The sequence below is a fragment of the Alosa pseudoharengus genome, unplaced genomic scaffold (genome assembly GCF_046254945.1).
Source record: "Alosa pseudoharengus isolate Yale_2024_CS ecotype anadromous, Long Island Sound unplaced genomic scaffold, YU_APseudo_1.1 YU_APseudo_1.1_scf_5, whole genome shotgun sequence".
NCBI classification, from domain to species: domain Eukaryota; kingdom Metazoa; phylum Chordata; class Actinopteri; order Clupeiformes; family Clupeidae; genus Alosa; species Alosa pseudoharengus.
The window spans coordinates 24367880-24394598 of record NW_027468837.1 but is presented as its reverse complement, the minus strand read 5'-3'; the positions used below and the strand labels follow the sequence as shown (position 1 = coordinate 24394598).

The following is a 26719-nucleotide window of genomic DNA, read 5'->3' as shown; positions in this document are numbered from 1 at the left end:
TAATTTAATTGTTGTTATGAACTGGATGTGATGATTCAGTGAATACTGGATATGGGGCCCCTGTTGTATACAACAGACATTGCACTGCATACAAATAGTGCAATCATACAATCAATGAGAGGATGTGGTTATACATTCTTTGATGCAACAGTTGCTTTTCTGGACCAGTGAGTGACATTTGGGTAATGTTCTGCGGCACACCTGATGATCTTTCACGGCACACTAGTGTGCCCCGGCACAGTGGTTGAAAAACACTGCACTAAGGGGTTTATTAAAAACCTTGCAACTTTGTTCACCTCTACTCAGAATGATTTGGGCTGTCTAGTTTTAAACTCCAGGCTTTAGAGACTTTCAGGCTATTTAGGCCTTCTACATCTAACATTTGTGAGCTCGCACTGTAGACAACATCAATTTCCTTGGCCCAATTGAGGTGGGCTATGGTGACCAAATGCAGAATACATCTATTTCCTTAAATGAAACTTTTATTAAAAATGTTATATGATAAGAAAACACACAGCGAAACAAACATGGAGACTGAATAAACAATAACAAATAACATAATTAAGGTTTCTTTACACTGACTAATACATCTATATGCCACTATAATGAAACTATAATGAATATGTACACACAGCCGAATATCAATCATATAAAATAAACAGAACACATTCACCTCCTCAGACAACACCAACTCCCAATGTACAAAAATAATTACACTTGCATTTATCAACAATATAGGTATATTGTTTCTATATTAACCTTAAGATTTGGCTCAAAAACAAAAGTGCAAAAAATTTGTTGATGACCATGACACCGCTAAAACTGACTGCTAGAAAAGACTGTTAAAATGGACATTTCCTAAGGAAGCAAAAAAACAGATAAGGCTTCTCACAAAACTGGTGGTGGTGTGAGGGCAGATTCTGACATCTTCAAATAAGATAAGTAGAGTGTTACTTCAGCTCTTTAGGACTTTTCACCTAAATGGAGGGTTTAATATTGCAATGTATATTGTAATGAAAGAATACCTGTATCAGGCTTATGGTGTCACATAGTCTGTATTTTGTCATATGAAATGCGAGGGGCTTCACAGGACTCAGAAATTTGGATGGAATGTCTTTTTAGTTTATGCAATGATAAACCTTTAAGATTTCAAACCTTAGGGAAGACTTTTCATATTATTTTTAGTAACAGTGACCAAATAAAAATAAACAATAACTTCTCTTAGGCTCTTCCATATACGAATTGTACAAACTAATAAGACCTAAAAAAATACTTAACAATACTACCAGTACTTAATATAAATTGTAATTACTAATTCCATAAAAGTTATGAATTGCTCAAGATCTAGATGTATTTTGGCACAAATAAATTGCTTCGAAATTTGAAACAATAATGATTCAGCAGATATGACCAAAATTGCCATGATATTTCACGTCCATTTCATGATCAAACAAGCTAATGGGTGACAGATGTCTGTCTTGGGATTTTATGAAAATGATAGCAGTCTGCCTGTAGAGTGCTACGCACTCAAATGCAGGACAACTAAAAAATCTAATTGTCCAAATAGTTGCTATACAATGGAAAAGGTGTGGGAAATGGCCCAGTCTGAGTTGTACTTGTACATCACAAAAATGTCCTTCCGATTTCCGGATGTGAAAATAAAATCACCTGTAACTTTTTTTCATTTTAATGTCTCAATGTTTTCAGATATTTAAAAGTGTCATGGTGCTGTCCATCACTAAAACCAGGAGCATGTTACTTCAGACCTCCAGTGACTGCCGGAACTGCATTGCCCGCTGGGCCAGCTCCTTGGCAAAAGTCTGAGCCTCCTGGAGCGCCAGCTGGTCAGGGAAGTGCAAGGCGGCCTTCTTGGTGGCCACCGCTAGCTGCTTCAGGAGGGCGCACAGGTGGTTGCTCCTGTGCAGCAGGTCACTCCTGCTGTTGCTGCTGGCGCTGGTGCTGTTGTTGGTGGTGGTATACCAATTGCTGGCGGCGCAGGTGGTGTTGTTGTTCCCACTGCCGTCTTTGTGGGCCTCGTTGCACAGCGTGTTGACCAGCTTCTGGCCCACCATGATCACCAGCTTGCTGTGGGAGATGAAGGCTTCAGGGGGCTGGCCGGCCAGGATGCTGCTCACAAACTCGTTGATGGCCCTCTGTAGCGCGCCGAAGTACAGACGGCAGTGTTCTGAGAGCACAGACTGCGAGGGCTGTCTGAGGAGCGGTTTGGGCGCCGTGGGGGGCGGGGGGGGAGCCCTCTCATTCTGAGAGCTTGAAGAGGAAGACGAAGAGCACGCCTGTGAAGGAGGAAGAGAGAATGTGAGTGCTTGCGTTAGGGAAGTGTGGAGTGGTGGAGAGGAGGGTGGACGGTAGTAAAGATTTAGAGGAGTGACGAGATGAGATTAGGTACATGTTCCCCTCCTGGAGAAAGCCTCAGATGTTGAACATAAAACAGGATAGGTTGTCTCTAATTAGCGGTTGATCCTAATATCCACAGCCACTTGCACTGTGCTCTTGAGAGTTGAGTTATGGCTCTACAGTCATGGGTGATCATTAAGGAGGAAATGAGTAGCAGTTCATGTTCAGTACTCCAGTTACACAGGTCAAATGTTCGCACACAGGCTTTTAAATTAAAAAGATGGAGTCATGCAGTTACATTTTACTGTTGGTGCATTTAAAAGTGAATTATGGAACTGATTTTCAATTTAATTTATTATTCTTAATCCTGTCCATATAATGTCAGATTCAGATGCCTTTGTTGGGTGACTTTGATTAATTGCATTTATAAGTTTCATAATGCAAAGATTTTGTAAAGGAGATAAATATTTACCTGACTCTTGGGAGTATTTGGAATCTCCTTGGATGTTCTGTCAACCGGTACTTTCTTTTGTTTCTGCTCGAACTTCTAAATGGGAAACAACAATGTACTCGCTTTAACTTTGTTTCACTCAAACATTGTCATTAATGAACGGAATTTTTAGATGCCATTTCCCATTATACTCTGTGAAGCCATTTAAATGATTAAAAGTCTGCTATCTAACTCTCATAATGAGGAAGAATGAGAAGATCATCATACCTGTAGCTGGACATAATCATTATCGTCTTCATCTGGGTCTGCCACCTGCTCACTCTTGCCCTTGTCTTTTTTCAGATCTGGCAGCGCTGTGTTTTTTTGTGGCGATTCCGGCTCCTTCTGCACCAGTCGGAACAGAAGCTTTCCATTGGCATTGAGGATGGACACCAGGCGCTTGATGTCCTCAGGCATCGTGCGCGCCACCATGACAAACCGCTCCAGCTGGTCGGGGGTCTGCGCCTGACCTGGGTCCTGTGCCAGAATGTCTAGTTTCCAGCCCACCTTGTCCAGGGCCTCCACAGCCTGCTGCAGAATGAGCCCCGAGTCCTCCACGATGGAGAGCTGCTTGAGCAGCCGCGCCTGGAGGTTGGCGTCAGTGAGGCGCCGCGCATTGCCCCGCACGTCCGACGCAAAGTTGAGGAAGTGTGTGACGGAGCTGGCGATGGCCTCGGCGGCGGCACGCACGGCCGGCAGGTGCTCGGCCAGGTGCTCGCGGCAGCGCCAGCGGCTGCTGACGAACAGCATGAGCCGTGGCACGTCACGGCAAACCTCGTCCTGCAGCCCGGCCAGCCGCCGGCAAACCTCGTCCTGTGCCAGCGTTACCTCGCGCAGCAGCTCCGGCGACGACGAGGAGCTGAGGGCCAGGGAGTCACACGAGCTGGTGGACGAGCTGGAGACCGTGGAGGAGGTGGACGCCGTGCTGATTCGCTGGCTGTCGGTGGTGGACGAGCGGGATGTGCGGCTGCCAGGCCTCTGCTCCCCCCTGCTCCCATCCTCCTCCAGCAGGGACATGAGGCCCAGGCGGCCGCGGGGCAGGCGACCGCGCGGGTGGTCGTACGTAGGGCCGCAGTTCGCCCGGCACTCCAGCGGCACGTGGCCCCGGGGGGAGAATGGCTCAGCTCGAGAGAGCAAAGACTCCCGTGAAGCCATGGCACCACGGGAAAGCAATGCCTCTTGGGAAACAGGGGCACTCTCAGGCCCCTCCGTCTGCTTTTGTCCCGGGGGGATGTCGTAAATGCCGGTAGGGCTGGTTCCTCCCTCTCCCTGCAGAACATTCGGGCTGGGTTTTGGGATGTCATAGAGGGACGTGTCTGAGCCAGGGCTGGAGCTCTTGGGAGGCCAAACGCGAGCGCTCGCCACTTTGGCTGGCATGGTGCCATAGTTGCCAGATTTCTCTGTGGCTGCCGGCACATCATAAATCCACTCAGATTTACGGGGTATTGGCAGAGTGCTGTAGCTGCCTGCCAGTCTGTGTTCGGCATCAATGGTAGCGGGCACAGGGATGTCATAGTTGGGCTCCGGGGATATGGATGGAGGCACAGCGTACACCTACACAAAGCCAGGACGACCAGGAGACATTTCATTGAAGATCTGTCCCTTCTACAAAGTACTGGTTCAGACATTTAAACTTTACAAACAGATTACCTTTAACTGTATTTTGTGAATTTTATTTGTTGTTATTCCAAATATGAGGGTGTGAAGGGTTTTTAGAACTACTAACTAAGTCTATACTTTTTACAATCGACATGGCATAAACGTTGACACTGCTAAAGCATAATGTGTTGCAGAAATGTGTTTCCTTTTTAATTACGTGCGTTCACATATTTCAAAGCCACAATTGTCAAGAGCTATGATCATAGGTGTGATCATATATATATATATATATATCTATGGGTGTGATGCATACATTATTTTGGCTGCAGCTGTTGCTTATCTTGGTGTCCATGATCTCATAGCGCTTCTCAAGATCAGAGGCCAGAGAAGATTTCCGTGTCCTCAGATTTGGAGCCTGAGTCTGCAGTCAGACATTTGACAATGAGAAGCATTGCAAGCATTACCATCTGCAACTTTGTAAGTACCTTAATTTCTCCTGGACTTCAGTATGAAAATGTGCAGCACTGTGGAAATGTATTGTTAGAGCTGCAGCATTAGCCTATAGGCTATGATGTAGCATTATAATGCACTTGATTAAATGACACAAAACTGATATTATTTTCCGTGTTATTTATTTGAGTTTCTTAATAGAAATGCAACAAGAGTTATAGACTCACATTGACGAGAGAAGCTTTTCGCACCAGGCTGGGGACATCATACACCTCCGCTGTAGGACTGGGTGCTGTGCTTTTGGCCTGTACACAAACAAGCAAGGCCAACAAAATAAGCATGTCGTCTGGTCTAGCAGTCAGCTACCTTTTGTTGGATACAGGGATAATGGTTCCTAAATGCCCTCAGTGCCACAAACCCCACAGAAGTGCATGCCTCTGTGCCAATTAACCCAGATCTTTAATCAAAACCATGTCAGCGGTGTTTGCTGGCGGAAGGCTACTGTAAAGAAAAACAGCAATTCCCTGGAGCAGGAGGGGAAATGGCCAACATGTGGGCCGACCCACAACACCCCTCTAAACCCCACTAACCCCTCCCACTCCCCAACTTCCACGATATAGCACAGGCGCAGGCATTTGCACAGATGCCCTGTTTTCTCTGGGGTCCTCGGCAGTCCTGGGTGACTGGTTGCAGTTAGCGTGGTGTCTGAAGTCTGTCTCAGCTCCTCTTTTACGGGCTCATAAAAGCCTGCCGCGCTGCATGCCTGTCCTCGCAGAGGGAGAGAAAGAGAGAGAGAGAGAGAGAGAGAGAGAGGGAGGCCCCCAGGCCTCCCATCTGTTTGTGCTTTTAGCCAGCGGGGGCTTCCGAATGCAGTGCAATGCAGCGTTTCAGGCGCGGCCTGCCCTCCCATCAGCCACCACTGCTGCCGAGTCAGAGCTTACTCCATGGAAAGGTAGAGGCCTGGTATTTAAAGCAGACCTACTTCCCATCTTGATGAATTATATTTGCAGGGATGTGTGGTCAATAGGCTATAATGTATCAACCACAATAGGCTATAACGTATCGATCCTTTGGGTCATTTGCACATTGGGCAAATATTTTATCCAAGCAACTCACAAGTTCTGCATTTCTTGTTTTGAGTTCACTGTATGTGAACTGTCTAGTTAATCTATGACCTCAGTGCTTTGCTGGCTAAGCTACAGTTTTACTGACATCAGAGCGTACATATACAAAAACTTTATCATAGATAAAGTATGAATATATGTGTTGACCAAAGTGTTGACCAAACATTCATGCATTCCAAACCTTTATGTAGAGAGGATGAAATGTACCTGGGATTATTAACAGGGAGGCTTACCTTTGTGGGTGAGCCTATGCCCTCTTGTCTGAGTGGCAAGGGCCCTGGGCTCCAGCAGGCAGGGTGTGGGGCAGAGGAGGGCACCTCGTAGATGCGCTCCATGCACTCATACGCAGGGCTGGAGTTACAATTCCTGGGCACCGAGGGCACCTGGTAGATGCTCTGGGGGGCTTGCCTGACTGGGGAGGAGCCCAGCAGGGAGGGCTTGTCTGCCTGACTGGAGGTCTGGGAGTAGAGCGCCTCCGCCTGGGAGGGAGAGAGGACAAGCAGCCGGTTGGCCGGTGCGAGTCCCTGGCGCCCGTGCAGGGAGCACTTCCACCAACCGATGCTGCCCGCCACATTCTGGTCCATCACCGTGAGGATGTCGCCCTTCCGGAAGGCCAGCTCATCCGAGCACTCTGCCGTGTTGTCATAGAGGGCTTTGGCGAGGACGTTCTGCAAAAATTCACAACAGTGACAAGTTAATGCTGAATTTAGAATGTAGGCATACCGGTACATTCAATCCTACAAATACCACGTTTCTCACATTCACAAAATAGTACCGGAAAACAAATTGTGTCAAACACAGAAATAGAACCTCTTCTACTGTATATAGATAAACATACAAAAAGAGAACCATAACATTCAAGACCAAAGCCTACGTGACATACCCCACATGGCAGTGGACTGAGGGACATGGCATGTAGTGGATCTAACTGATTTTCTTCATCCTCGAGATTTACTGGATCTGGGAGCCAAATCAGCTCCAGTCAGCTGCTGCAGGGGAAATCTCCCTCTAAGGGTCTCTGACTGCAGACTCTAGTGTCGTGTCTGAGTGGTAGGAGCTTGACAGACGCACTCTTTGTTGTGGAGGATAATGGGTCTCAGCGTGACCAGGCACGGCTTTGGTCGACTGTCTGAAACGAGGCCCACTGGCCTTGTTTCCCAAATTTGCCCAGTGCCAGCACAAAAGGCATAATGTCAGTTCATCCGCTGTCAGGGTTAGGTCAGCTTTTGACCGCTCACAATCACAGAGGCACAGAAGCTGGCAGGAACTCTAAAAAACATCCTTCTCATTTGTCACCTGTCTCAAATTCTCCATTCCACAAGCCATGTTATTTGCAAAAACATCTCCTTCATGTACAAAGCTTGTGTTTATCAAAGTATTGGAGATGTGTCTACTTCATCTGTATACACATATTTGGAGACACATTTCCAAGTTATATAGAGAAATAACTCCTATCCCTCATTTACAAGGCTCATTTACATGTATTTGTCAAGGTCAGAGTCTGTACATGAGCCAGTAGCTTCAACCAGATAGTGGCTAACTGCAGCTGATCTGGCATGGACCAGGTGGTGGACAGCGGAGGTCCTTCAAGAGTTTTTGTAAACATCTGTCTCCCCCAAGCCAGGAGAAATAATATCAGTGTCACACTGTTATGTGTATGTCTGCAGAGAGTCCTGTTTATGCTTCCTGTCTTGACTTTTGGAGGATAAGTATGGGGAACCTTAAGGCTCCCCTATTTCCTGTGCAAATTCTTATGTCTGTTTAGGCTCTATTGTTTACATGTGCTCAACACACTCTGCAACAATGGAACACCTGAGTGTAACCTCTCATCATCAAGAACCCGCTTCTAAAATGCTACCCTCTTTGTTCTCAGCATCCTCTTTTTTCCAGTCTTAAAGAGAGAACATTGGTTGCAGACAATAGTTCAGGGATCTTTATCATAAAATAAGGAACTATGTCATTCTCTGGTTAAGATCCAGTGTGCCTTTCTGCATGTGCTTGCAGCAAACAGCAAACCACCTGTAAGTCATGAACCCATGAACGAGACATCTGATGCCTTTGGTTTTTAAATACCCTCAAGACACACGCACAAACACACGCACAAACACACGCACAAACACACACACACACACACACACACACACACAGCCTGTGTGCTTGGATTCAGTGCACGCGTCGCTTTAAACCCCGGCCCATGTGTCCAGAAATTCCTTAATGCCAACAGTCGCTCTCAGACACACACACACACACACACACACACACTGCTCACACACATGACAGCCCTACAGCCCTGATGTCTTCTCAGCATGCCACAGTAACAGCATGTTGATCCTACTTTGGGACTCGACAAAAGCACTGGGCCTAAACCTTAATGTAAACACTCAAATACGAATCAATAATCCATACAGAACACTCTCTCTCTCTCTCTCTCTCTCTCTCTCTCTCTGAATGGAATGTTCAACAAATGTTTTCTTGTGTATACACCATAACAAAATAATAAACCTCTAATGGCCACCAACGAAGGAGGTTTATGTGGTTCATTAACCATTCTTTATTTCTCTGGAACAGCACAGCACACTGTGACGTATCTTATGATACGTAGGAACTGACAGCGGAAGTTTGTTGAGGGGTTTAAGATTACTTCACAGGATAATTACAGTAACATGGCCCACTCTTTCATTGAATGAATTGTGATAACACTTATTCATATATCTGACAAACCCCCCACCCCCATTCTAACATTTTGCTTTTTGAAGCGATCACTCTTGAGCGTGGGTGCCCAAGGAGGGGAAGAGTGGCACACTCCTCTCTCACACTCTCCCCCCACGGCTCCACCCTATCCTTGCCCGACACGCTCGCAGGCTTCCTTCCTAACGTTCAAACCTCAGCCGATAAACCCAAGGGGCCCACTGCCCATGCCTTACATGGACCTGCCTCTCTCTCTCTCTCTCTCTCTCTCTCTCTCTCTCTCTCTCTCTCTCTCTCTCTCTCTCTCACTAGCTGTGTCTGTTGATGTCTCCCTCTCTTGCAGTCTCTATCTCGCCCTCTCTTTCTACTTTCTTTCTTTCTCCTTCTCTCTCTCTCTCTCTCCTCTCTCTCTCTCTCTCTCTGCAGGGTGAGTCCTCTGCCACAAAGACCCCATTCACCCCACAGTTCCCTGACGCACTCTGCACCTGTCAGAGGCTAAGAGGCTGCCAGGTCTCAAGGCAGCAGCTTGCGCCCTCATAGGACAGCACACTGACCGACAGCTCTCCTGCCCCTGTCCACATCAGAGCACAGCACCCTCCACCACCTCCCCCTCTCACCCCAACACACTCCTCTGCCAGCCAGTCAGCCTACCGCCATACCACCAAGGCAGGAAAACACGCTTGGCTTGGGGTCTGTGACCGAGACATACGGTGTCCGAGTGGTACTTCTTCAACGGTGCCAATGCATGCAGATCACACACCCAATCTATGATGGTCTATGATTTAAAAAAAAACACAGAGGCTGTGGTAAAGAGGGTGCCAGTTTGGTTACTTAGTCAGTTGGGTTAGTCAGTTAGTTTAGATGCCTGACCTTCAGGGATATTCACACATAAGCTCCCTTTCATGTGCCTTCTGCAGATGACACTGAGGGTATGTCTTCTGAGAGTTTACATCTCTGAGTGCATACCAACATGAACAACTTTTTCAGTGGTTTGTGTACTTTCCTCTTGACATACTTAACAGAGTGTGTGTGGTGTTTGTGTGTGTGTGTGTGCGTGTGTGTGTGTGTGTGTGTGTGTGTGTGTGTGTGTGTGTGTGTGTGTGTGTGTGTGTGTGTGTGTGTGTGTGTGTGTGTGTGTGTGTGTGTGTGTGTGATACAGTAGAAAGAGGTCAGATTCAGCTGTGAGGTGTTTGGGATTCCAGCTCCTGCCTGGCCCCAAGGATCAGCCTCAGACAGCTGGTGTGAGGACTGCAGAAAGCTGCAGCTGTCTCTGTCCTTTAACCCCGCCCCCCTTTCTCTCTCTGTCTCTCTATTTCCCTTTCTCTTTCACCCCACTCACTCATTTTTCTCACCATGCCCCCACGATCACCCCCACTTTCTTGCTTGTTTGCTTTCTTTGCCTTCACCCAATTCTCTCTCCACATTCACCCTCCCCTCTCTGTCCCACTTTCCCATGATACATAAACAACTGGAATAAGGACAGAGCCATTTCTGAGTTGCAAATGTATGTCTCTCTCTAATATGTCAAAATATATCCATATGACCTCAACTAAAACATACTAGACACATTTATTTTATTTTTTTTGCCAAAACTAAAAGTTTTACCAAAAGCTACACTCTTCAAACAAATGTGTTGTCCCTATCTGGACACTGAGATGTGTTAAAAAACAACGCAAGTTGTGTTGTTTTCAACACATTAGTTTGAAAACAACACAACTTGTAACCCTACCATGAACGTTGGCTATTGTACATTCTAACAGTAGCATATATCTGAGTAATCTAAATATGTGTTCAAATTGTCTGTAAATGAGGAACTTGAGTCATTTTCTTTACTCCTTAAACCTTAATGTGCTGATGTGTAAGAAACTCAGCGATGTAAGCAGTCGGCTATTTTCTCTCTCTCTCTTTCTGTGAGGCAAGTTAAAATCCCACATCCTGCACATTCCACATGCACCTCCAAGGAGCCATTCTCACGCGGAAACTCAGAGGTGAGGGCTTGTGTGGGAATCTGCCATTCCTGGCACACTTTGACCTCTCACCTTTTGGTGGCCAGGGTCATGGCCCAGGGTCAGGTCACCACCTCCACGTAACACTAGCATCACTGCCGGTAGGTGCCGGACAGAAATGCGTGCAATGCTGGGCAGCAATCAGAACCTTTTCAAAACACTTGATGTGTACTTGAATATGCATGGACAAATGTTCTTAGGTTGTCTGCAAATGTGCAAGTTCTGCATGGAACCTTTCAGATGTCAGACCTTGGTTGCTGGTTGCAAACACCTTCAGTATTATTTTCACAAAGAACGTTCTCAGTTGAACCTCACAAAGTGAGCGTGCTCATTTGGTGTGTGCAGACTGCAAGCCTTCCTCCCTTAAGCATGCTGAAAGCCATCCAACAGTGAAATCGAAACGGTCTATTTCTGTCCGCTGTATAAAGATCAGACTTATCAACAGTTTGCTCCGATTTATGAGAGGAAACCCAGTGACACCCGGCCGACCCAGCTAAGATGCGTGTCATATTTTCACAGGAGGTGAGAGGGATAACGCACGGTAAACATTTAAACTGTGTCACTGCCAGAGCCAGACGCTCAGCATATCCCAGCTTGGCCCCGGAGCGCCCGAGGCTCCTGTCTCTCTCCGTAGCCGAGGAGGAAATGGGCCTGTAAAACTGACATCCAAGACGTTCCCACCACAGCGACTGGGGAGGCAGCAGGGGCAAGTATGTCAGGCTGTCATACTGTCAATGCAGGACATTAAACGGTAGCTGACGTTAGCACATTTTAAGAGGAGATATCGTGGTGACATGAAGAAAAGCTTTGGTTCCTCACAATGCAGACACAATTGTGGAAGGAAGCCAAATCTGAGGATGTGTATAGTCTGGGGGCAAAACATACATAACGTCTGCAATGAGAGAGGGGGGGGGGGGTTGTGTCTAATGAGAGGGGGTGATGTGGCAATTCACACTGAATTGCCACATCAGTCAGTAAGGATGTTATTAAAAAAAACATCTAAGGATAAAATATAATAGGGACATTTCAGGACACTCCTCAGCAAAGATCACATCAGAAGGGGAGTTTTAGAAAAGGAGGACACAGAATGTGATGTGGCCCCAGAATGGCTGTGACATTGCCCTGTCTACTTGCCCTGGTATTTCCTGTTTCAGCACAGTGACAGATATCATATACAACTCCTCTATTCTTACAGCAAAACTTCCTGGGAGATGTTTCCTACACATCCTCCCAGTTTTCCAAGAGGAGTATTACAGGGCCACACATTTAATTTGACAGGCAGATTACTCTATTTGTTTCTCCCCTCTGCTCTCATCTGCTCATTGGCATACACTTGACCTGTTAGCAAATCCTACCCTCGGACTGTGGTATGATTAAATCAGTAGATGTTTTTTTTTCTCTTAAATGCCTGCAATGAGTTGGTGGCAATAGTTTGAAGGATTTAAAGAACTAAGAGAAAGTTGTTTGTGAGCTCTAGCATGTGTGTGATAATAACTATTGTGCTCCTGTTGTGCATGTGTGGTGTGTATGCATTTGCATGTGTGAGTGTGTGTGTGTGCCTGCGTGCAAGTGTGTGTGTGTTATCTCCAGCCCGACTGATGGGTTTTTATTTAGCAGCTCACTTCCTGGCCTGTGTCATCTTCTGCTTTTTTCCTCTCTCCATGCGGTCACTCATCACCACCACCACACTGCACGCTTCTTTCTCAACATGGTTCTGCGCTTTGCAGAGCATCAATTGTCCACAAATACCCGTTCAGTTCAAAGGGGCAAGAGCATTAGTGTCCTACACAAGGTGACAGAAGCGTATGGGAGCCATGCAGTTGCTCATGCAGTTGAAGTGCATCTGTAAGTCCACCCAAAGCTCAGATAATGAACAGAGAGCAGTTTTTATCGCTCTCCTGAAAATGCATGCATGTCATTTCCATGTAAAAATGTGCTTGTTTTGCATATCTGTGTGTCAGCTCTTGTCTACGAAAACCACTCATACATAAGAATGTCGAGGAAATAAGCAAATCATAGTGAATGCTGCTTGGACAGTGGAATGGACTATAGAATGGGCATGTCTCTCTAACTGAAAACATTTTAGATTTTAGAGCGTCCGAGCCGTCAGAAAAGAACACATTCCCTCACTCCCTCCATCTCACGTCTTGATACCACCACCACCACCCTTCCCACTTCTTGCCTAACACCCCCCCACACACACACACATACACACACACACAAACCCACACACACTTCAATGATTGATAATCGGGGTCACAGCCGAGGCGACTCATCCACACCATGGCAGATGGAAACTCCGGGGGCGACAGGGACAAGAGGGAGTCATGCCTATTTGAACTTCCTGATGTGAAAGACGGGTGGTGGTGCTAGGCCTGGGGGTGGTTGAGGCTGTGGAGGTGGTACTTCTCCAGTCATACAGACTTCCTTGAGAAACTTCACTTCTACTTCTTCGCCACTGTCTGTGTCCAGGGTGGTGGGGGTGGGAAGGATGAGTCACATGGCACAGACCTCGAGCAGACCTGATGGAAAATGACCCCATACTGATGATGCAGCACTCTTGGTGGCTCTCTGTGTTTTTTTCTTTTTTTAGCTTAATGCAGCCCAGCATGGAAGTGACCTCATTCTCAGCTCATCGCACCATGCAGCCACAACATGAGATCTTTTTTTTTTTTCTCCAGGGCTAACCAAAGGTTTGTTTTCTCTCACACATTTTGGACAAAAGCAACACCGCCCAGGCAGACCACATACCACAGGCCTGGGCCTAGGGCTTTGGGGATGAAAAGTTGCTCCTCATTCTCATCACCCGCCCCGTCAGTTGTCACACTGTCTTAGCTGGAAGGACAAACGGATGATTACAACATAGATGACACTAGTTCTTGTGAAAAACGCACAGGGGCAGGCTGTGAGCTGAAACCAGGAGAATGACCATTGCTTCACCCTTCTGATAATTTGTGACGAGAGCCCAAACCCAGTGATTCAGGGCCATAATGCAGCACTGGGATTCACACCCAGAGACCAAGTCAACAAGGAGCACAACATTTCAACCGATACACACTCTGATATGATGACTTAATAGTGAAATCACACACAGAGATTTGGTTTGTTTTAGTTTTTAAAGTATGCCGCCATCTTCAAACAAAGATGTCCACCAAAGTCATGGATGGAAAGATCTATATCTCAAAAGGTTTACCGTTGTTTGTCCATAACTTTTGCTTCTCTATCTGCTCTATCATCAGGTCGTTGTACAAAGGTGTCTGCAAGGGTTTTACTCAAGTTACATACAACAGGCAGCAAGTACTGTACAAGTCGGATGCTCTAATCCGACATTTTTCATTGAAATCATATCTATACTGTTCACATGAAACTGGGTACATAAGAAGATAAATATACAGCTGAATGGACAACAACTAAATGACAAAGTGTCAAAAGTTGTTTTGGACTGAAGTGTTTACCAAAGAACCTAATGTCATAGATGCATATACTTTACAGTATGTGTCATGAACAGCTGTGAAGAGGGAGTCTTTTTTCACAGATTCCTGCCATAACCAATCTGGCCTGTGACAGAGGGAGCCCAGCTGGGACTCACTAAGCCAGAGGACACCCTGGACACAGACGCACAGACACACACCCAGAGTAAGGCACAGAACTCACAGTAAGGCACAGAAGTCCACACACACACACACACACACACACACACACACACACACACACACACACACACACACACACACACACACACACACACACACACACACACACACACACACACACACACACACACACAAATACACACAAATACACTCATACAGCATGCAAATCCCATTGTTAAAGAACTAGGTTGTCTATTTCAATCGATATTTACACACAATAGTTATGTCTTATATAGTGAAGTGCATTTGATTTGACCTTTCAGAGTGGTTCTAATAATTAACACTCCAACCCTGACCCACCAAGGTTCACATGACATTATTTTTAAGTGTTGTACAGCTCAAGCATGAACACCAAAGTTGTGCTTCAAATGCGATCATGACAACATGGTTCACACCGTCTTCGCGACTTCTCTTTATCTGAAAGAACTATACATCTCAACTTCTGCATTCATAAGCCTCACCACCACCACAGCTGCAGAAACACTACCCAAACCCCACAAACCTCACCGTCAGGACACCCACACTTAAGGCTCGCGCAGAAAGAGAACCATCTTCCGAAAGAGAACAACTTTTGAAAGGCTGAACTCACAAAGTAACCACACATCCCGAATAAAGACAGCAGCATAACAAGGCACTGAGGGAACATGAAGGATTTCAGATTATACTCGACATGTCCTGATAATGTGGGCCCCAGCTTGATTCTCGACACGGGGCCCAGGGTGCTAATGACATTGGTAAAAATCTCGCCCTCAGCACTCTGATGCCGGACAAACCCTCTCAGGTTACGCAGCTAGGGGCAGCACACCCAGGAGCGCTGTAGGCTGACCGGGTCGGGCAGCAGCAGAGGTAGCTGACACCACAGCTTTTGACAGAAATCCCAACACTTGGTGGTCTGTCTATCAGCAAAACCTGGCCGGGTGGCACTAAGACTACACCGGAGAGAGGACAGCCTGGCACACTGGCAGTTGTTGTTTTTGTTGTTGTTGTTATTGAGTGAGAATGTTATTATTTGACATGTTAGGAATTCATGTGAAAGTAATGCAAGACCAGACTGATCAAATTATGAGCAACTAAATAGTTTTCAATTCAAAAACGTTTTATGTGTGTTGAACCCAAAGTGAGAGAAGACGCACTTACCTCCATTTCTTTGAATCAGCTTCAGTCAGAATCCATACACATAAACACAGCCCATTCAAAAGTCCATTCAAGGAATCCAAGCACTCCACACCATAGCTGGCAGTGGGCACAATTGTTCAGTATGACTTTCTTATATTCAACTCCCTCTATGTTTGTGTATGTGTCTGTATTAGCCTACAGACTCTTCCTATGTTGGTCTGTCTGTCTCTCACACTGGCAGTCTTCAGCACATAGCAAGTTGTTACTGGGACCCTGGACGCTCCACACATAAGAGTGTGGAGAGAGTAGCGCACAGTCATGACAGACAGCCTTCCCCCTCTCTCTCAGCTGGCCAATCACATTCCTTAAACACCTTGAAGGCCCCGCCTTCCTTTAACATCTCTCTGCATCTCTGTTGGGGGGAGGGGGGTGATATTATCTGCTGCATGGAAAGGAATAGCTAAACACCACGTAAAAGTATATAAAAAAAAAGTGTATTTATTTATTTTTCTGTATAGCATGCAAGCTAGCGATAAGCTTTTATTTTCGTCCTTCTTTTTCCTTTTTGTTTTCACTGCCCTCTTTCTCTGGTCTTTGTTTGAGGTTTGAGATTTATGTCACGGGTTTATTTGAAAAGCGTGAATTCTCGAGCCTTGGCCTTTGTTGTCAGGACAACACAAAAGAAGGTGACTGCCTGGGATGAACACTGGAAGAGGCTGGGGGGGGGGGGGGGGGGTTTCCTGGGAACTTCAACAATCGGTCTACAACAATTCTGACCTTACAAAACTGTTTGAGACATTAAAAGATAGTCAGCCAACTAGGATGGCTGCATAAGTTGTACAAATAAAGAAAGTCTGTACACAACCCTTTGGAACCAGTTTAGGTCCTAGTTACAAAAGGTTTCACCCATAAACTATTTTGCGTAGAACTGGAACTGAGTCTGTGTATAAACTGCTCCCTGATGGTAGTCCTTTTGCTCCTGATAGTCATATGTGTCTCTACATATCTTTAATAGTGAAACATGGAGTTTTGGTTTATTGTTCTGTTTGTAAGATTTGTGCATTCCTTTCGCCAGTTTGATGTCTTTGATGTTTGATGTTTGTGGCAACATACAGTTGGTAACTGGTCTGTGAAAACGTATTTTTTGTGGCCTTTCCGACCTGGACAGAGGACTTAGAGGCTTAGGAGCTTAGAATTGTTCATAAAATGGCACATTTTCTGGAAACCCACCTCATCAAATAAGGTGTTAGAATTAGTAGAAAATATTGTGAAAGTTAGGGGTAATGATGTGTTTTGAAAATTGTCTGTTTCATTGGTAGTAATTACTGACTTATCTGCATTGCAGCTTGACCCTTTCTTGACTAAATAGGCCTGGCATTATTTAGACCCACGCTTTGGGTCACTGTTTTGTTGTAGGATAAAACTGGCTTCAGTCAAGTGCTGTTCATCCAGAGGGTCTGATGTTTTTTGGAGATGGTGCCAAGCACTCCTCCAGCATCTGCCCTGCCATGCCTTTTTCTCTGGGAACCAAATGCCTGACCTTAGATTTGTCCTTCTATTATCTTTTTAAAATCATCTTCCCATTTGAGTATTTTCTTTCCATTGGCCAGTCTGAGAAAAGTCTCTTTGAAACTCTGTCTGGAAAGCAGCATTCCAGAGGCTATTCACTGCCATTTTATAGGTAGGCTACTACTTAAAAATTTGCCACCATGGCCTGAGAGGCAACTTCTTTTCTGAAACTAGAGATTCTGATGTACTAACATACTTGTATAAATGTTCACCAGGACCGTTCATTTCTTTTTGCATTTTTTCTGACGCTCCAGGCTACTCAAGTAGCTGAAATTCACTGTTATATTGCTATCCTAAAGAGTAGAACACTGTGCAGCTAAATATAAGGGCTAAGAAAGTAGTCCTCCAAAACTGGAAATCAAAGAAATCATGCCATATCAATCAATGGAAAAACTTAATCACAGAATATATTACAATAGAAAAACATCATGCACATAGAGAGAAGCAAATGTCACCCTTTGAAAATACCTGGTCTCCCTTTCTATCATTTTTAAATTCAACAAAACCATAACCCCAAGCTCTCCCCCCTTTCCTTGCCCCCTTCTCTGTCTTTATCTATCTGTTTATTTGTTTGATTGAATTGATTGGTTGATTGTTTGATTAATTCATCAATTGATTGATTGATTAAACTTAATTAATTTATTTTATTTAACCTTATTTCCTCCTTTCCCCCCTACATTCACCACTTTACATATAGACACACACTAGCAACACCCAAACATAGCATGTTACCAAAGCCCTTTACCATGACCACTCACAGACCTTTCCATTCAATTACAAAGAACTGAGTCCCATCCTGTCAGCTCTGTCATCATCCTGTCCCACTGTCTGTCTGCGTGTCTGTCTGTCTGTGTGTATGTTTGTCTGTCTATCTGTCTGTCTATCCGTCTCACTTGTCTACGTTACCTTATTGCGTTTCATGTGTTTTATGTTTCAATTCACGTGGTGCTATATGATACGATTCCAGGGTCATATACATAAATGGTTGAGGTAGGACAATTGTATTTGCACTTGAAAAATATGTTACTTAAATAAAAATAAAGTTGTCCTCCGAAGAGGGGGGGTGGTGGTGGGCCAAAAAATTAATAAATAAATAAATAAATAAATAAATAAATAAATAATATAAGGGCACAAGGGTTTTCTACTGAGTGATTGGGCCCGGGTTTGGGGACTCTGAAATAGGTGAGACCTCCCCGGTGAAGTGAAATTGTTACAGCAGTGTTACATTCTGATTTATCTATCTTTTATTAATGAACTTTAGCCCACTTTGCGTACCCGACTTCGCTCTGGCCACAGTGTGCATACACTGTCGGCAAAATACACTGTCAAACTCACACCCTTCATCCGTTTTAAAATTATTAGGCTTACTGTATGTAGCATAAATGTCCTATATATTTTCGCCATGGTCCAGCTATAGCCATTTACAACATTAAATATGTGAATTTTCTGAGGTGACACTGGTCAGGCCAGGCACATTGGAATTCCCCCACAACATGCATATATTTTTAGATGTAGCAACTTCCCCTTCAAAAAACCTCTCAGAATTCTATAATCCTGGACCACATTGTGCATTTATATGAACATTAAACAATACATTTCTAGAGGTGGCTTGGATTTACTAGCAAGATGACTGCTATAAGCAAATCAGATTCCACAGAGCTAATTTTAAGATTCTTTACATGTTTCTTTACTACAAAGCTATTTCAATGACAAAATACCTTCTTAAAACTCCATCAGGTTATTTATGAGGAAAATGTTCTATATTGTACATTTACATTTTATTTGAAATCAGATAAGATGTCAAAAAAATTCCGCAGTAGTCAATGTCTCGGGTAACACTGCCGATGTTTCGGCCAAGGTGTAATCAGTAGTGTCAGATAATTTTTACTAAATCATTTTGTTTGGTATATACTGGGCATACGGGGCTAGCCTCAAGAATTTCACACAAAATATATTTTATATTTTGTTTTGTATGGGATTTGCCCTTAGCTCAGGTAATAAATGACTAAATAAATAAATAAGACTAAATGAATAAATGGGCAATGAATAAACAAAGTTGGGCCATCCTCAACCACTCAAGCAAGCAGTAAAGCTAACCAAACAAACAACAATTCTGCATGAAAATATATTTATATTGTACTTTAACAAGTACATTTTAACCTGATACAACAAAATTCAGTGATATTTCATGACTTTGCTCCAAATATGATACAATTTCCTGACTTTTCGATCCTACAAAACAGACTTAAGTTTATTGACTCACTCACAAATTACGTTGCTTAGGCTATCACTCATGGCCACAATTGCCTTCTTAGTAACATCAATTCATGAGAAACTGAATTCATCTGCACAGAGAGGAGGAAGTATTTTTTTGTACAATAAACCCCATCATGTCACAAAACGAGTGGTTGTGGTCTTCTAGACATGCATGCCCTATGTACTGGCAATGCTTCAACCAAATGCAAATGCATCAGCTTCCTGTGAGCTACAGTAAGAACGATGGTGTACTGATGAGTCTAATATAAACAGAAAACAGTTCAGATATGGAGAAGCGTTTTTCACTACCAAAAATCCCTCTCAAAGGGGTCTTTCCAAGAGGAAGAGGTTGTCTTGCTCTATCTGATGGATACGGACACACACACACACACACACACACACACACACACACACACACACACACACACACACACACACACACACACACACACACACACACACACACACACACACACACACACACACACACACACACACACACACACACACACACACACACACACACACACACACACACACACACACACACACACAAAACTTGACAGTAAAATTAGACTTTGTCCACCAACGCATAGATTAATGAATCCATTTCCATGGAAACATTTTCAAATGAATCAAATGAATATTTGCTAAAAAGGCAACAATTTGTATTGTATAATCTGATTCATGTTCTTTTTTTATTTATTAAAAAACAATGTCATTATACCTCAACTAAAGTAACAAACATGTACAAAACAAAAATTGAAAAAAAAAAAAAAGACATGAATGTCAAGACATGGAAATACTTTCACATGAAATACACCCACATTCGAGCAGATATATAATACACAAACAAAATGGAGAACTCAGTTCTAGTTTCAGTTGTATCTCTACTTCACATTTCACCCTTTGAGAGCCAAATCAGTGGATGAGTCCTAAACAAGACAGTGACTACTGACCAAACACTTTCACCCAGTCCTGCTTGATAGGTAGCTCCCTCTTCCTTTTAAATAAGGTACTGCACCAAAATACACTGCGGTCTGGTTTGCGCTTCTCATCTCCACTGTGGCTATGGCAGGGTGGCATTTTAGATATTAACAGTGAAAAACCACATCCAGCTTTCTCGCAATTGTATGGCTCATTAACAATAGAAGGCTTACTGTGGTTGTCTTTACTGTACCCCACAATGCAGGCAGGCTTTTGTGCAGGGCTCTTTGCATGTAGAACACTCAACCTCAAATATAGCTTCAGGGTAGCAACAGCTATCAGCACACGAGAGGGAGAAGTGGAGCATGGCTGGAAGAAAAGAGACAGAGGCATGTACGAGATTGAAAGAGAAAAGAGACAGAGGCATGTACGAGAGAGTGAGAGAGACAGAGGCATGTACGAGAGAGTGAGAGAGACAGAGGCATGTACGAAAGAGTGAGAGAGACAGAGGCATGTACGAGAGAGTGAGAGACAGAGGCATGTACGAGAGAGTGAGAGAGACAGAGGCATGTACGAGAGAGTGAGAGACAGAGGCATGTACGAAAGAGTGAGAGAGACAGAGGCATGTACGAGAGAGTGAAAGCTCCTCAGCAATATGACTGGATATGAACTGTATTGGCTGACAGTTTGTGATGTTGATGTCCTTCTCTTGTTCCCTCTTCCTCCTCCTCCTCTTCAGTCGGTGGTGGTGCGGCGGTACCAGAAGCGCGCACGGAAGTCATCGCTGCAGGTCATGAAGCCGGGGTTGGTGGGCGAGTGGACGATGCAGCGCACAATGTTGTTGTGTCCGAGCGAGAGCAGGTTCTTCCTCTCGGCCGTGCGCGAGTCCCAGCAGCACAGGCTGATGGTGCGCTCGTCCGGCAGCAGCACGTAGTCCTCTGTGTGATTGAACACGCCCTGCGTGCGGTGCATCTGACGCCCGCTCAAACCCGCACCTGAGCACACACACACACACACACACACACACACACATTTTAGAGGAGATTAACTTTAACCTTCTAAAGCTGCTAAGGTATATGATGCATTAGTCAGTAAGGGTTAATTCTGCTACCTCAGTTAACTTCTACCTTGCAACAGTTGACAGTGTGTTTTGTAGTCAATGGATGTTCTACCTACCACCAACATGCATCCCATGAAAGACAAACTGTTCACAAGAAAACCACAGACCTTTCCTGACAGAATATGTTCTTTTAAACATTGTCCTAGTGCGGCTACAAGTGGCCCACTTTTCTGTTCTGCTCTTCACGAGACTGTGGCATGAGAAAATCTGACCCATATACAAGTTAAAAGGTACAGTCCTTGATTCATGAAAAAGACTGCTGATTTGTTTTTTAACTCCACAACCAATCAAATATCCCACTCCCTTCAGTGCCCCTGAAAATAACATAACAGGAACAGGGTGTTGCTCAGTAGGGCTGCAACAATTCATCGATAAGTCAACTATCAAATTAAACCACCAAATACCTCCATATTCTCTCGTTGCAGCTTCTTAAACTTGAACATTTCCCGCTTTACCTATTACTCTATGATAGTCAAGCAAATATCTTTGGTGTGTGGACACACCAGGGCTTTTAGGACATAATTTTGTGCTTTGGGTAGCACTGATCAATATTTTTATCACCATTTTGTCATTTAATCGATTATTCAACGAATCAATTAATCAAGAAAATAATCAACAGATTAATCGATTAAGAAAATAATCATTAGTTAGCTGCTAGCCCTATTGCTCTGTCCAAGCGACTTCCTTTCTTTCTGATTTATAAAGCCAGGGTTTGTGTAAGAACACCAAAGGACAGCTTGTGGACAATGAAGACTTGTAAGGGCTGTGAGTTGTGCTGTGTTTGCTAAATTAATACATTTTAAAAATGTAGATGGGTTGAACTCCTTGAAAGCACAGATACTGATACCAAAAAAAACCCACCTATAATGTGAGTGGCCATAGATAACATTGCTAAATTTCTAATCAAATACCCATGCAGGCAGACCCCAGTCTTACCTGTGTACTTGACCAGCGTGCGTCCAGTGGAGATCTCCCACAGCTTGGCCACAGAGTCCTTCCCGCTGGAAAGGATGTACTTGGAGTTCTTGGAGAAGATGGCCGAGCAGACCTCTGCGCCGTCGTGTGCCTTGTCGAAGGTGGCCACGCAGCGGTTTGACACACCGTCCCACAGCTTGATGCTGCCATCCTTGCTGCAGGTGACGTAACTGTTGGCGGTGGGGTTGTAGCTGACGCTGCAGATGGTGTCCGTGTGCTGGTCCAGCGGGTTGCACGAGACGAAGCACTGGAAGGTGTTGACATCGTACAGGCGCAGCGTTGGGTGCTGCGTGCCCACCAGCAGGAAGTCGCCCGACGGGTGGAAGGAGATCGAGCGCAGCATCTCTGCTTCCTGACAGACGGGGAAAAGGGGGAAGGGTAAGTGGAGCTAGTTTCATTATCGGGGACTGGATTACATGGTTCATAATTAACATTTATGAGCTAACATTGTTTTTTTTCCCACCAAACCGTATTTACCATTTTTTTGTGTTAGTAGTTCCTCAGCACATACAAGTACATTACAGCATCTGCTTCATATCCTAGGTAAGTTTTTCATTTATTTTTAATAAACATAATTTTCCAAAGGATCTTAAAACCTCATCAACCTCACATACACATAAATGAGATACAGACCTAAAGATAATTCACACAGACTTATAAAAGGCAATCACACATCTGCACCCAACATCCCCTCTGTTATACAGCCTCTCTGTGCACAGCTGCATGTAGGGCTGCAACGATTCATCGATTAGTTGTTGACTGTTAAATTAATCGGCAACTATTTTGATAATCTATTAATCAGTTTGTGTCATTTTTAAAAAAAAGAAAATACATCAATATTCTCTGTATGCAGCAACTTGAATATTTTCAGCTTTACTTACTCCTTTATAACAGTGCACTAAATATCTTTGGTCAAAACAAAGCATTTGAAAACATAATCTTGGGCTTTGGGAAACAATGATTGACATTTTTTCACCCTTTTCTGGCATTTTATGAAACAACTAATCGATTAATCGAAAATAATCGGCAGATTAATCAGTATAAGTATATATACTTTTGATCCTGTGAGGGATCCTGTTCCTACTGGTCGGGTTCGAACTGGCAACCCTGCGGTTACAAGTCCGAAGCGCTAACCAGTAGGCCACGGCTGCCCTAATCGGCTATGAAAATAATCGTTAGTTGCAGCAGCCCTACCTGTATGTGTTTGAAGGCTCTTTTGGCTGATGGTTTAGAGTAGTCGAACAGCTTGAGTGTGTAGTCCCGCGAGCCCGATGCCAGGATCTGTTCCGTGGGGTGGAAGGCTAGGCAGGTGACCTCGTCCACATGGTCGTAGAGGGTCCGGATGACCGGATGGTTCTCCATGTTCTGCTGTGCTGTCTCGTTCATCATCACCTACAAGATACAGATGGCACTTTTAAAGGTGGCATGTCCAAGACGGAATAGCCGTCAGGTGTGGGTGATTTTGACATTTGTCAGCAATACCATATAACCTGCGGAGTCAAATTTCACATTTTGAAAGCAGTAGCCTACACAATCAACCATGGCTACCTTGACACTTCATAATTTCTTTAAACATATAGAGAAGCCCCAGCTCACTTCTATCGGCATGGCACTCTTGGCCAGCATCCGTTCTGTGTCCAGGATCTTGATTGAGGCGTCGGCAGACCCAGTGGCGATCAACTGCCCATCTCGGCTGTACGTGGCCACTCGGCAAGGGCCCTTGTGCGATGTCACGTAGCACGTCTCGTACTCGGACGCTTCGGGGGACATGGTTTGCACATCGGCGTCAAACTCCAAATCGATACCCACTCCTGGAGCCACGGTATCCGAGCGTCCGATGGCGTACTGCACTGCACTGTCATCGTTTTCCATCCCTGTCATCCAACATGGGTTTTGACAAAGTCAAATAAAGTTGTTTTAAATAGTCGTTTGAAAGTCAGTAATACACTTTTGTTAATTGCCAACTTACCTATTTTAGCGAGCTGCATGAGCTGTTCGGAGGGAGAGACCACGTTGGCGGGCTTGACTTCGTTGATAAGACTGTTGGCTATGTTGGTGTACCCATCATATAATAACTGGCTGATGATTAACTTGTAAAGATGTTGTCGGTCTTTCAACGTGGGCTTGGGGCGGTACATTTTAATAGCTGTTGATACCCGAAAAACAAATATCAGTACCAGGAGAACTTGCATACAACAGTATCAAACAAGCAATCATCAACCAAGCCAGACATACGAGAAATATAAGTGATTTGAATAAATGATACAGGGTGCTAGTTATAGTAATGGCTAATCGCATGAATTCACCCGCAAAAAAACTACCCTAGCAAACAAAGTTTACACGGTTTAGGTTCTCGATTATATTAATCCCGTCTTCTAACGTAATGTCAATGCGCGTTTCTAATGTACCACATGTAGCTAGTAAAAACACTATTAGCATTAGCAAACAACGTATGTTTATTAGCTGGCTAACGCTACCTGGCTAGCGTTGCTAACGTCTTATACTGTCTACATTGGCTAATTATCACGCTGTAAATCCAGGATGATGAAACAAACCATTGCAATGCAATATAGAGCACTTCTACAAAGTTTCAAAACCATACGAAAATACCCACAGTTTTAAAACCAATAGAATAAAAATGAATGAAACTTGAGGTGAAGTACCTTCCGTCGCAGCACTGGATGAACTTTCTCCACACGCTGAACGTATCCTACGTAACGTCATAACGTCAAGTGTTTTGCGCAGACTCCTGAAGGTAGGAGAACTCGTGTAGTTTATAAAATATCCACTAGAGGATGGTACTCGCTAAACCGACCTGTGATCTAGGATGAATGCTGATCGCTGTCTGTGTACTATTACTATTACTCTGTATCCAGGCCATAGTCTATTGTTTTACCATGAAGCTTTCATCGGTCAAACAATTAATTTATTCAGAAAAACGTTTAGCCTAGCTACTAAAAGCAGCTTGAGGAAATGGAAGATTGCATAGGCCTATCTCACAGTAAGTTTGAATCTCTATCTATAGGCTATAGGCCTAAACTAACTGTAGCCTACTGCCTGTAGACTACTTTGTGTCCATTCTTGTCATGGACATGGCTTGATTGTTTTGACTGGTAAAACGTATTACACTAGACTGTAGACAGACAAGGCAGCAGGCATTAACAAATCATTTTGCAGGAGAGCGCAGAGGAGCAGATTTATTCATGTAGGGCTTGAGGCTTCTGTGCTTAGCCTATGGACCTGGTGAGTCATTCTCACCTCCTGTTTCACTGCTGCAAAGGCAAAGAGGAAATCAGTTGTGCATCCACACTCAGTGCACGGTGCAGGAATTGAGAGACAGGCTATTCAAACCCCTAATCAGGTTAACCTCTTCAGTCAAACAATCTAGAACGGTTCTGTTACAGATACAGTTACAGAAGTATAGGCTATGGGATGTTTGTATGACATAAACGTGTAGCCTATTACTACATTCTACTATGCATTCTGTATTGTAACCTATATTTAAAGTATGCATCATTCTATTGGTAACAACCTCTGGTCCCTTTTGGCATAGTAGTAATGTGGCCTAAATCCTAAAAAAAACTATATAGACTCTTTTCTTTTACCACCTGTTGTCTCAGCTATAATGTAAGTGTTGTCTCAAACAAAAGGCTTGTTGGAATAAGAATACCCTCTTTAAAAAGTCCTCTCCCTCCCTCCATCTCTATCTCATACACACACACACACACACACACACACACACACACACACACACACACACACACACACACACACAAACACACCACAGTCAGCATCACACCCTCCCACGCAGTGTGCATGAGTTTCCTGCACGTGGCTTCCCACACAAACACATACAAACAACCCCATGACTGACTTAAGTTATATAAAAAAAGAGTGCAGTGGTGCAAAATTGAGTTAGATCAACATGGGGATGGAATTGTGAAATTGAGTAAACTGTCATTCTTCAGGAAAATCTTTTACAGTTCTTTTATAAGGACAAAGTGTCTTGGGTTGCCATGCCAACACAAGCTTCATTTTCCTTACTGGACCAGTCTGTGGTTGCCTTGGAGACCAAGAGTAAGAAGAATGCATCAGGGAAATAATATCACAACTTAGTGCTTCCTACTTCTCATGCTGTACCATATTTTTTATTTGTATATTCTATGCAGAAAAATATACAAGAGAAATACGGATGCATGATCAAGTGAAGTGACTGTACAAATCTGCTATAATGAACTATAAATGGGCAATAAAAATATCTGATCATATCATCAAAGCACCTCTAATACATAAACCTTCAAGGGGGCTCCACGCCTCTCCTTTGCCTTCTGTTTTGCTTATCTGTATGCATAAAGCTAAAGGTCAGGTGTCCTCTCCTTCTTTCATACCAA

General features: G+C 44.2%; 2 protein-coding genes across 2 annotated transcripts; both read right to left on the bottom strand.

Moving 5' to 3' along the window:
* Positions 1-464: 464 nt before the first annotated feature.
* On the bottom strand, positions 465-15752 carry cass4 (Cas scaffold protein family member 4). The gene is made up of 7 exons (XM_076268189.1): positions 15503-15752; positions 6252-6686; positions 5122-5199; positions 4758-4865; positions 3074-4399; positions 2828-2902; positions 465-2294 (listed from the first exon to the last, which is right to left on the bottom strand). The coding sequence occupies exons 1-7, from the start codon at positions 15506-15508 to the stop codon at positions 1761-1763; spliced, it is 2562 nt and encodes an 853-aa protein (XP_076124304.1). The 5' UTR covers positions 15509-15752; the 3' UTR covers positions 465-1760.
* A 4068-nt stretch (positions 15753-19820) lies between these two features.
* cstf1 (cleavage stimulation factor, 3' pre-RNA, subunit 1) lies at positions 19821-25020 on the bottom strand. The gene is made up of 6 exons (XM_076268295.1): positions 24992-25020; positions 24298-24474; positions 23925-24202; positions 23523-23720; positions 22290-22680; positions 19821-21228 (listed from the first exon to the last, which is right to left on the bottom strand). Exons 2-6 carry the CDS (start codon positions 24464-24466, stop codon positions 20969-20971), a joined length of 1296 nt encoding a protein of 431 aa, XP_076124410.1. The 5' UTR covers positions 24467-24474; positions 24992-25020; the 3' UTR covers positions 19821-20968.
* Between the last annotated feature and the right edge of the window lie 1699 nt (positions 25021-26719).

Coding starts and splice junctions, on each gene's coding strand:
- cass4 (XM_076268189.1), bottom strand. Junction 5,200..6,251: donor GCATAGGCTCACCCACAAAG/GTAAGCCTCCCT, acceptor GTTTGTGTACAG/GCCAAAAGCACAGCACCCAG. Junction 4,866..5,121: donor GAAAAGCTTCTCTCGTCAAT/GTGAGTCTATAA, acceptor GTCTGACTGCAG/ACTCAGGCTCCAAATCTGAG.
- cstf1 (XM_076268295.1), bottom strand. CDS start 24,466: ATGTACCGCCCCAAGCCCACGTTGAAAGACCGACAACATCTTTACAAG. Junction 23,721..23,924: donor AGAGTGCCATGCCGATAGAA/GTGAGCTGGGGC, acceptor TGTATCTTGTAG/GTGATGATGAACGAGACAGC. Junction 22,681..23,522: donor GAGCCTTCAAACACATACAG/GTAGGGCTGCTG, acceptor CCCGTCTGTCAG/GAAGCAGAGATGCTGCGCTC.